Source organism: Myodes glareolus, chromosome 16 (genome assembly GCF_982192425.1).
Source record: "Myodes glareolus chromosome 16, mMyoGla1.1, whole genome shotgun sequence".
Taxonomy (NCBI): Eukaryota; Metazoa; Chordata; class Mammalia; order Rodentia; family Cricetidae; genus Myodes; species Myodes glareolus.
In genome coordinates, this window is record NC_142041.1 from 27,186,030 (window position 1) to 27,198,213 (window position 12,184).

The following is a 12,184-nucleotide window of genomic DNA, read 5'->3' on the forward strand; positions in this document are numbered from 1 at the left end:
ATATTGTTATTATGCTGTTTTAAGAGTTCATAATCAGAGAATACAGTTAAAATTCTAATGTAGTTCTCAAAATTCTGTTTTTCTTTCAAAGGTACAATAAATTTCTTACATGCAGATTGTGACAAATTTAGACATCCTCTTCTGCATATCCAGAAAACTCCAGCAGATTGCCCTGTCATAGCTATTGACAGTTTCAGACATATGTATGTTTTTGGAGACTTTAAAGATGTATTGTAAGTATCTCCTTTTATTCTTTTTAAAATTACTGATACATCCCACAAAGTTGAATATGAAACAATTGCTTGATTATTTTACATAACTGTATATTGTGAAAGTAATACTCAGGGTGGATGTAAATAGTTGGAGTGCTTCATTGTGGGTGTGGCACCAATGACTAGAGAATTACAGATATTAGGGACTGGGAGCTAATCTCTGAAAGAAAGATTGTGTACTGGAGAAATTAGCTTTACTCTGAGGTCGGTCTTTGGCATCAAGGTCCAGATCAGGCTGAGGCGCTGCTGGTAATGTTTGTTTGCTCATGATTGCGTGTTGTAAGAACATTAAGATTATGTTTGTACAACTCAGAATTTTTCTACAACCAGGAATTCCTTTTTTAATTTTTTTTTTATTTTTTTACATGCCAATCCCAGTTTCCCTCTCTCCTCTCCTTCCGCTTCCCCCTACCTTTACCACCACCCCACCTCCCATCCGCTCCTCAGAGAGGTTAGGCCTCTCCTGGGAAATCAACTAATATTGTCCCGGCCCCTTGTTAAGGCAGGACCAAGGTCCTTCTCTCCAACCCCCCACCCATGAACCTAGGCCAAGCAAGCTATCTCTCCATAGAGAATGTGCTCTTCAAAAGTCAGTTCATGCATTAGATTTAGATCCTGGTACCACTGCCAGTGGTGTGGCCCCTTATATTGCCCAAGCCACACCATTGTCACCTGTACTTAGGGGGCCTAGTTCAGTCCTATGCAGGTTCCCCATTTGTCAGTCAGGAGTCAGTGATCTTCCACTGGTTCAGGTCAACTGATTCTGTGGACTTCCCCATCATGGTCTTGACTCCTTTGTTCATATTATCACTTGTCCCTCTCTTTGCCAAAAGCTCGGCCCAGTGGTTAGCTGTGAATCTCTGCATCTACTTTATCTGTTTCTGGAAAAGGATTCTAGCTTCTCTGGGGTTGTGGACTGTAGGCTGACAACCAGGAGTCTCTAATGGCATGTAACAAGAACCTTTCCAAAGACAGGTACTGATAAACATGAAAGCATTATGACTGCTGCAGAGACAGAACTCTTACTAGCTTCCAGGGATGGGAAGTACACTGATGAAAAGTTTGAAGTATTAATATATGAAAATTTTAAGCAGTGCAGTTTAAGTAATTCACACTTAAATATTTCTTGGACAATTCATTTACATTTTCTAAATTTCAAAATACTATTCTGCTGAGAGGATGAATTGGAGTTTTACTACCAAATAAATAATCTCACATAATTCTGAATATTTCAATAGAGATGGGAGTTTCCAGAAGAATCTCAGTTCTGAAACCTGTGTAATGTTGAGTTCTTTCTTGAGCTGATCACTGAACTTCTGTTTCTTCTTCATGCATAAAGTAGGGTTGATCGTTGCCTAATGAGACCTTAGTGCAAATCAGTGAGAGGTGATGTATGTGTTATAAGCCATAAAGTTGTCACAAATACTAGTAGATGGTTGTATTATAAATAATAAAGTATGTCAATGGCCAGTTTTAATTTTACTTACACTCAAAGACTATCATTTAACCTATTAATTCGACTAGTGATTTTCTAAGTCTTCTAAATATAGTCATTATGCCAGATGTCAAGTGTGTAAAATCTACTGTGATTGAGTCTTCTGGAGCCTGAAGCTGGCCCAGTGCTGGGCAGGTAGTGGGACTTCCACCTGTTAGGGATGGTCTAGAGTTTAGATCTGTGGATGCTGGCCTGTTGCCTGAACCCAGTGGACTGGTTTGGAACCTGCAGTCTTGACTGGAGGCTGAGGAGTATGCAGATGTTGGCTGGATCTTAGGCTTACAGAGTAGCCTGAACCCAAAGTTAGTGGAGGAAATAATAAAAACCAGAGCAGAGAAGCTGGAGAGATGACTCTGCCGTCGTCTCTGAGGACCTATGTTTGATTCTCAACATCCATATGGTGGCTTCCAACCATCTGTAAATCCAGTGGAGTCTAATGTTTGCTTCTGGCTTTCAGTGATACACAGGCACAAATGCAGGAAAAACACTTAAAGACATAAATTAAGAAAATAATCAGAGCTGAAACAAATGAAATGGATTCTAAAAACAACAGAAAGCCAATGAAACAAATTTTTTAAAAGATAAATTAAAAAGCTTTTAGCCAGTCTGCAAAAGAAAGACTCAGGTAAATAAAATGAGAAATAGAGGTGTCATTATAAATTATGTCACAGAGATAAAATGGATAAGAGTATCAAATAAAATGAAAAAATGTATGAACATGTTGGAAAAGGGAGCTTGTTGGTTCCCAGCCAACTTAGACCCGAAATAATCACACAGAAAGTGTATTAATTAAATCACTGCTTGGCCCATTAGCTCTAGCTTCTTATTGGCTAACTCTTATATTAATTTAACCCATCTCCATTAATCTGTCTATTGCCACGTGGCAGTGGCTTACTGACAAAGTTTCAGCATATCTGACTCTGGCTGCAGCTCCATGGCATCTCTCTTTCTGCCTTCCTTCTCCCAGCATTCAGTCCAGTTTTCCCCACCTCCCTAAGTTCTGCCTTATCAACAGGACAAGGCAGTTTCTTTATTCATTAACCAATAAAAGCAACACACCACGAACAAATTGATAATCTTAAAAAATGAACAAATTTATAAGATGAATCATGAATAAATAGAATTTGTGTTCTGTTAATGATGAACTATGACCTGAAGTATAAGCTAAAATAAACTTTTCTTCTCGAAGTTATTTATGGTCATAGTGTTTTATCAAAGCAACATAAAGCAAACTTGAAAAAGATCCAAAATAAATTAAATCAGTATGTCAGCGTGATATATTCACTCCCATAATTCATTGCAGCATGTGGATGTAGAATCAGCATCTATATCTACGTCAGCTGAAAAATGGGTAAAGAAATTATCACCAGGAGTACTATTCTCCTGTCAAAGGAGGAGGGAGATCCTGTTATTTGTGATAACATAGAAAACTAGGGGAGATATTAAGTGATATAATGCAGGCACAAAAAGTTAAATTGCATGATCTCACTTTATGAGTTAGTTGATTGCATGATCTTACTTTATGAGAGTGAAATGGTGTTGAACTCAAAGAAATGAGAGTAGAATAGTGGTTGCCCAAAGTCAGAAAAGAATTGAGACAGGAACATGTACGGAAGACTGGGGAAGACTAATCAGACTGCATTAGTTAGCATTCTTACCTTTGTGACAAAATATTTGATAGAAACTACAGAAAAAGAATATTTTAGCTTATAGCTTCAAAGAACTCATAGGGCTCATCCATGGCCAATAGATCTTGTGTGCTTGGGGAAGCTGTCATGACAGTAGGAATGGATAACAGACAGTGCTGACCTCCTATCAGACAAGAAGCAGAAAAAAGGAACAGACTGGGGTTCTGGTCTGCTTCAAGGGTGCAATCCCTGTACTTCTCTACCTAGACCCCATGTCTCAAAATATTGACACGTTGCAAAACAATGTCATCACCTGGGACCTAAGCATTCAAAACCTGAGCCTATTGGGAACATTTCATACTCAGACCTAACAGGGGGCAGGAGAAAACAAGGAACACTTGATGATCTTGATAGTCAAGTAGGGAGAAGTGCAAGCAAAAGGGAGTACTTAACCACAGGATAAAGGTGAAGAAGACAGAAAAGACTGCCCAAATAACTACAAGGTAGAGATGAAACATCTGTTAGATTTGATAGTGTATATTGCAGCAAATTGAAAGTAAAAAAAATTAGAAGTTGTTGTAAGAAACTGGCCTATGAAAAGAATAAGTGAGAGGGGTGGCAATAGTTCCAGAGAGACATGGCTTAAGTAATTTTAGCTCTCTTGGATGGAGAACCTAGACGTGATTAAGTGCTTATGAGGCAGAGTCAAGGGGAGTAAAGAGTAATTGAAATGGGGAAGATGCTCCTCCATGATGCAAAGCAGAGGTCATAAAGGAGATGAGAAAGAAAGGAAAGGGATAAACAGTAGCCTTCTAACTCTGAGAGGAGGGTGTTGCAGAGTTTCTTTGTGGGTGTTTTGTGTCCTGGTGGACTGCAGCAAAAGACTGTTGAAGTTCTTGTTTTTAACTGGCAAGTAAGATCACCTACTGAGAGGGAGGAACTCAGACAGTTGAGAGAGCAAGACTGTATTGGATTTAAAACCTGAGCAGCTTACCTGTGATCCATTTCTCTCAAATCCAGACATATTGAAAGCAAAATCCATATCACATAGAGGGCCCTCAGTTGTGTGAGCATTTTCTATTGGGTGAGATCTGGCCACCCTACCTAGTTGGGAGTCTTGTTTTGCCCTTCCCAAAAAACTGCATGCTCAGGCTGAAAGGATCTTTCAAAGAGAGAGAGACCACTAATGGCTGGGCTTTCTGGGAACTCATAGGCATTGTCTTGACAGTGTTCTATTGCTGTGAAGAGACACCATGACCATGGCAACTCTTATAAAAGAAAAGAAAGCATTTCATTGGAGCTTGGTTATAGTTTCAGAGCTTTAGTCCATTGTCATCATGGTGGGAGTGCAGGGGACGGCAGCATGTAGCAAGCAGTCAGTACTGGAGAAGTAGACCAGAGTTCTATATCTGGATCAACAGGCAGGAGGAAGAGAATGAGCCACTCCAACAAGGCCATACCTCCTAATCCTTTATAGTAGTGCCACTCCTGATGACAAAGCATTCAAATATATGAGTCTGTGGAGGCCATTCTTATTCAAACACCACAGGTAACTGTAAGTAACTGTACTTAGCATTGAAATGCTCCATGACTAATGTGTCATATTTATGAAGTTCACCAGCGCACCTCTCAGCTTCTAGTTGTGAATAGATCTGAGTGTGTGTGTGTGTGTGTGTATACTTTTGATCTCTTTTTAATGAGATCACAGTCCTAATTATAAAGTCTTAAATTGTTCTTGGAAATGAAGAGGATGCTAACCTTGGTTAGGCCTGCAAGCACCATGCTCAGCTTTTTTTCTTTTTCTTTCTTTCTTTAAATTCCTGGGAATATTTGTTAACACATTGTGGGTACCCTCTGCGGGACTCCAGCTTGCTTAAGTCCTGTCCTGCATTTCTGAAGTCAGATTAACACTGGCATTTGGAATCTCATTTTGGAGTCTGAGTCTTGGAGAACCCAAATAAGCACTATCAATCATATTCCTTTAAAAATAATAAATTATTTATTTTGTTTTTATTTATGTGTGCCTTTGTGTGTAATGTATGTGAGAGTTAGTTACACGTGGTTCTAAGCCATGGGTCCTGGGAATCAAACTGAAGTCTACTCTGGAAGAGCAGGAAGAACTCCTAACTATTGAGCTGTCTCTCCAGCCCTGGGATCATAGTCTTTATCACCTCTGCCTGGTTTAATAAGTAGAGCTAATCTGCCAGCTAGTGGCATGTGATGCCTTGGGGAAAGAAAAAAGAAAGTAAATCTGAGCCGATAGGAATCTTCAAAGAAATCTAGCAATGAGAAATGAAATTTTCTATACTGCAAGTGGTGCATGCCTTTAATCCCAGTACTCGGGAGGCAGAGGCAGGTCTGCAGAGCTAGTTCCAGGACAACCAGGGCTACACAAAGAAACCCTGTTCCAAAAAAATAATACTGCATTTGAAGCTCTTTAAAATAATTCACTTCTTTAATGTCTCCTTTAGGTGTCCAATTTCCCCTTCCTGCTAACAGTTTTTTAATTGGGAGGTGGTACATGCTGTGAGAGCTAAGTGCTGTGCTATATGATGCTAGTGTTAAAATCCAATAGAGCATGCAGCAAGGTGAATCTGACACATTTAATGGCTTGTATAATTGTTATTGTGCCTCCTGGTAATTAGGGCTAAAATGATAAGCGCTTTCCATAAATTACTGTCATTATTATTACTTAATAACTTAGCATTTCTGGAGTCATTTGGTGAAAATGTGACTGTAGTAACAGAAGAGGAATCTACACCTGCCAGAGGTGGCATTAGGAGGTGGAGACTGCCAATAAAATACTTAGTTCTTTTCAGAGAACCTGAGTCTCCTTGAAGTAAAATGATTTGAAGACCACACAGATAACCAGTGGCAAAACTAGGATTTGTATCAAATCTGTTAGCCATGGAGTCCCAGCTCACAGTGCTGCATGCAGACAGTGGCATTCCTGTAACTGTAAGAAGCAGTGGACATGCTAGTGTTTAAAGAGCTAGTACTTCCAAATGGCAAAAATTAGATCCCAGCTCTGTGGGTCTTGGGCTCCTGTGTACTGGGCAAATGCTCACCAGTAAGCTGTTCCTTTAGCCCCTTTCTCCTTTTCTAATCTTGAGGGAGGGTTCTCTTGTCCAGCGTTGGCTAGAATTTGTGGTTCTCCTGCCCCAGGTTATTATTAGCTAGGAGTTCAAGCATTTGCACCATGCCCAGCCTGATAGAACTTCTTAAAAGGCACATTTTGTTTATCCTCTACTGTTTTTATTTTATCCCTTCTTACTAAGTTGACTGGTATCTTAGTCAGTGTTCTATTGCTGTGAAGGCAACTCTTATAAGGGAAAACATTTCATTGGGGTGGCTCCTTTCAGCTTAGAGATTTAGTCCATTGTCATCATGGCAGTGTGCAGAGAGAAGGAGCTGAGAGCTCCATATTCTGGTTCATAGGTAGCAAAGGAACTGTGACACTGGGTGTAGCTTGAGCATAGGAGACCCCAAAGCCAACCCCCACAACAGCTCTGTGAGTTTAAAGATCAGCCCAGCTACCTGCTGAGGCTGTCTCAAAAACAACAAAACAAGTTACAGGACTTAAGTTTAAAAAAAAAAGAATTATCTACTATGCATCAGTCTTTGAAAATAATAAAGCTAGTTTCTACTTTGTACGCTTGTCAGAGAGTAGTCATCATATACTTTTGTGTGTGTGTGTGTGTGTGTGTGTGTTTCACTGGTCTAAAAGTAAGGCATTGTAAACCAGAGGTTTAGAGGGTAGGAGAGGCTTAGCACTCCGCTCTTAGTATCCAATTAAGACTGAAATGAAAATAGGATTATTTCTTGTGCCAGTCTTCTCGCTTGTTTCCACGCTGACTACTCTAACAATTTATTGCTCATTCACTGGTTGTCCCTTCCTAATACTGACAGATCCTTTTTGAGTATGTGCTAGCTAAGAGTTCTTCCCTAATCCATCTCCTTCCTGGCCTCTGTCTTATGCTCACAGTTCTTTCTTTCCTCTTGTCATGACAAGAGGATAATTCTGAAGGCCAGGGAGAAACCTGTCTTGAGTGTTTGTCACATTTGGGATTTACTCCTTCATAAGGTAGTCCTTGACTAGAAGTAGTTCCAATGGTCTTAGGAACTTATAAAGAAGCCAGCAGCATTATCTCAGGTGTGGTAGAACATTCGGAATCTGTGGCTTGAATTTTATACTTCATCATTTTGCTGTAGGGTGACAGAAGATGATGTCAGAAGCAATGTAAATTGATCTACTTTCAGTGTTTACCTCTGGTGTACATGCAATTACTTTTGCACCAGAGAACCTTTGCAAGGCATTCTGTCAATACAGCTACCTGACAGTCATTTGTATTTGTAAACTGTGCATTTGGCACCTGCTGGTCTCTACTGCATTGGAGCTAGTGGGGAGCCAGCATGGTGTACAATGAAATTATTGGTTGGTACAGCTCAGTGGGAGTTATTGAAGGGGGCGAAAAACAACCAACCAAAACAGCACTTCCAGGACCTCAGGGTAGAATTTAAAAAGAAAAAATAGAAACTGGTAATCTTAACTGGTAATGTTTGCTATGCAAACAAAACAAAAATATTAAAAAGTCAGTCTGCTGTACCCAAGGAACTAAAGTATGTATGGTAGTGCATTTTAATTTTTGTGATAGATATAAAAAACAATAGGTTTCTATTTGAAGCATATAATGAATGTTCCAAAGCACAAAAATCTCCATAAAAGGCAGGCAGTTCATTTGCACATAAGTATAAATTAAGCAATGACAGGAAAACATTCAACTTCTCAAGAAATGTAAATTAAAATTCTGCTATCTGTTACTTATCAAATTAACAAATCAACTTCGGTTTTAAAAAATTGTGTTGGCGAAGGCTTTAGAATGGAAATCAATGGGTAGCAAAAATTGATTGGCCTTATAGGTATCATTTGTTCCTATGTTATTGGATACAAGTCAAGGAAATAATTTTATAGAAGGTCTGCTTTGTAAGTCTGCTTTGCTCAGCATAGTATGGACCACCTCAAAAGAGGGTTGTATTTCAGGGCTGATCCACAGGCTCATGCTGGGTTCAAATTCTGTGAGATGTTGGATGGTGCTCTGGTTATAAAACTGAATACTTTTACATAATTGTCCTCTAATTATATTTTTTCCCTTTGAATTCCAACATTTTTAGTGTGGATTTGGAGAATATAAGTTTTTTGTTTGTTTTATGAGTGTGTGTGTGTATGCTGCTAAAAGTATATACATTCACAGATACACACACACGCACACACGCACATACACACACACACGCGCGCGCGTGTGCACACATCAGATAATTATCTGAAGGATGATAAACACATCTGGGATACAGCATTTTCATAGCATCACCTTTGTTAATGGTAAGGATAGAAAAATGTCTATGAAACAAGTACAATGATTAGAACGTAGGGGATGAGGAAGTAGTTCAGCAGTTGAGAGCCCTGGCTGCTCTTGCAGAGGACCCAGTTGGTTTTCAGCACCTACCTGATTGCTTCCAACCATCTATAGGGGATCTGATACCTCTTCTAGCTTCTGCAGACATGAGGCACTAATGTTGGTACATACATGTAGGCACTCACACATATACATAAAATAAAAACTAAAAAATTAGAACCCCAAACTAGTATCTAGCTGACTGTAGTAGTTGTGGTAGAATTGGTGGATAGAGTCATATATTTCTTTAGAGCACTGTGAAGTTGATAAACTAGAGGTCAACTGGTTTGGACAGTTGAAGCTAAATAATTATTTGCCTTTGTTTTTAGAATTCCTGGAAAACTGAAACAGTTTGTAATTGACCTACATTCTGGCAAACTGCACAGAGAATTCCACCATGGACCTGACCCAACTGACACAGCCCCAGGAGAGGTAGGACTTATGTGTTTGCCAGGGGGAATCTTTTCTGAGATAGCCTCAGAGGGGCCTGAGCTAGAGTTTCAGCTCCTGTTACCTCTGTAGAAATCCTGAACTGAATATGTTATAACATATTCAAGTTATGCTTCTTTGAAGTTACTTTTTAAAATGTTGGCCTCTAGAAAAGTTGCAGAGTGTTGTCTCTAATTTCTCCATCATGTGAACTTGGGTAGTCTATGATTTCTGGGGCACAGTGTTAAAGACTGTTAGCTTCAACTAGAAGTAAGAAGTAGGACTTGGGAGCAAATGAACACACAATCAGTGGGTTCCAGTGGTTGTTCCTGCTTGCTCTTGAGTGGACATGTACCCTTCTGTAAGGAAGTGACGGTTGGTTGTTTCCCTCATCCATCCTAAGAACCTTCACAGGTGCAGTATTGATAACACTCAATATTAGTACTCAGTGCAGCTTTCCTGTTTGATATTTGAATGCTTAATAACTATTCATCGACATTTTATATTAGCTTTTATTCACATATAATTCTTAATTGAAGTGTTACTATATTGACTGGTGAATAGGTAGATAAACTGTCAGAATGGATGAATGCCTGAGAATTTTATTATTTCTACTTTGTAACCTTTATTACAAGTAATTTCCATGTTCCTCCTTTTTGAAAGAATCCTAAATGTGCATGTTGATGTGTTATTGTTTATAGTAAGTCTGTGACATGAAACTAAGAGAGAGATGATGTACATTAAACCCCCTGTTCTATATGCCAGGACTTAAGTCTGCTGCTTGTCCAAAGAACTTGTATTTATCAAAGAAAAAGAAAAACTAAAATTTTCCCTATCTTATATGGGAGTCAGATTAGGTCCAAAGTCAGGAGTTCTCTTGGGAAACTGATACTATGATTCATTTGAGAAATGAGGACAAATTTTTCCTTGATCATTAAGCTACTATTAAAGGGGGGAATTCTGCTAGTGACAGTTATCCGAAGGTCATTATTTTCTTCGGCCCACAAAGTTTGCTCGTTACTCTATACCAGTGTTCTCAACCTTCCTAATGCTACAGCCCCTTAATATAGTTCCCTCATGTTGTGTTGTGGTGACCTTGACCATAAAATTATTTCATTGTTACTTCACAACTGTAATTTTGCTACTGTTATGAATCATAATGTAAATATCCTATATGCAGAAAGGTCTTAGGTGACCCCTGTGAAAGAGTCATCCGACCCCTAAGATGCTGTGACCCACAGGTTGAGAATGACTGCTCAAGAAAAACATCTAGTTTACCATATTGTATTATCCTGATTTATTTCACTTTCTCCTTTAAACAATGTTTTATTTATCTATGTATTTTATTCATATTTTTGTGCTAAAACCAACTGGGTACAAGATACTGTATGTGTTTATAGTAATTTCAGCTTGTATGTATTTCAGCAGAAAATACTTTTGAGGAGGTGCAATCTGGCAAAGTCAAATAGGTGGAGGCATCTCCCACTTTCTGTTGTCATGCACATGCTGATCTATTACAGAATGTCCGGGGTGTGTCACATGCCGTCCGCCGCAAGGACTGTCCCGTGGTGAAGCTGTAGCTCTTGGGATGCTGGCAGAGTGAAAGTGGCGTGCCGACTGTGCTGCTTTTCTTCACAGTGTGTGGAGTCACTTGATAGTTCCCGGGCTTTGTCTCCTTTTGGCACACGCGTATTACAGAGGTCCATTATAGTATTGAGTCTTTTTCTTCATCACAACCAAGTTTTACTGATTTCTGGCATTGAGATAGTTGATAGCTTTATTTTTTATTTTATTTATTTATTTATTTATTTATTTATTTATTTATTTATTTATTTATTTTTTGTTTTTCGAGACAGGGTTTCTCTGTAGCTTTGAAGCCTGCCCTGGAACTAGCTCTTGTAGACCAGGCTGGCCTCAAATTACTGCCTGCCTCTGCCTCCCAAGTGCTGGGATTAAAGGCTTGCACCACCACCGCCTGGCTTGTAGCGGCTTTATTGGCAGAGTAGGGATTGTTTGTGTCAAGGTCATCCCTCTTAGCAGTGTGTAGAAGAGAAAGGTTAGGGCCAAACTGGTTCTCTAGGAAGCACTGGGTGTTGGTATTTTGTCAGTGACCTTGTGGCAGCCATGCCCTGCACAGAGTAGGGGCATTTGTGTGAGGAAACAGGATCACAAACTTAATGCTTTGGGATATTCTTTTTGTCTTATTTGTTAATAACCTAGTAATTACAAGGCCACTGCCAATCATGTAATAGTAAAGTATGATAACTCCATAAAACATTTTGGTATGAAGATTCTTTTCTTTCTTTTGTAGCAAGACCAGGATGTTGCAAGCAGTCCTCCAGAGAGCTCCTTCCAGAAGCTGGCGCCCAGCGAGTATAGGTACACTTTACTGAGGGACCGGGATGAGCTGTAGAACTCCAGCCCCGCAGGCCTTTCGACAGCAGCGTTGGCTGATGTGGTGGAAATAGTAAACCTATATTTTCATAATTCTATGTGTATTTTTATTTTGAATAAACTGAAAGAAGTTTTGGGTTTTTAATTTTTTTTCCTCCCCCTGACTCAAATGCATTGTCATTTAATACAGCCTCTTTTTAAAAAATCTGCTAGGGTTTAAAAAAATAAAATAAAAACCAGAGGCCTATCTCCACTTTAAATCTGTCCTGTACAGTTTTTATAATGTAAGCGGAAGGTGGCATTGCCAGAAGCATACCGTTAACTCACACTAGCACTGCAGAGGCCAGGGACTAGGCCTGCTTCCTGTGTGCTGTATGATTTCCTTTCTGCTCTTCTTCTCACATGATCAGGTCTACTGGTGTTTTCTTATCGCAGTTCTGAAAGCTAGGGGGATATATACTCTAGAGACCAGGGAGGGGAATAAATTAACATTTTCACACTGTGTACTGTGTT

At 39.4% G+C, this 12,184-nt stretch overlaps 1 protein-coding gene across 1 annotated transcript in view; it reads left to right on the plus strand.

Moving 5' to 3' along the window:
* Positions 1 to 11,931, plus strand: part of Erp44 (endoplasmic reticulum protein 44) — an 81,718-nt gene extending 69,787 nt beyond the window's left edge. Inside the window, exons 10-12 of the mRNA XM_048420602.3 lie at positions 92 to 233; positions 9,178 to 9,280; positions 11,589 to 11,931. Of these exons, the coding sequence (XP_048276559.1) occupies positions 92 to 233; positions 9,178 to 9,280; positions 11,589 to 11,690 (347 nt within the window). The 3' untranslated portion in view covers positions 11,691 to 11,931. The remainder of the gene's footprint in view (positions 1 to 91; positions 234 to 9,177; positions 9,281 to 11,588) is intronic.
* The last annotated feature ends 253 nt before the right edge of the window (positions 11,932 to 12,184 follow it).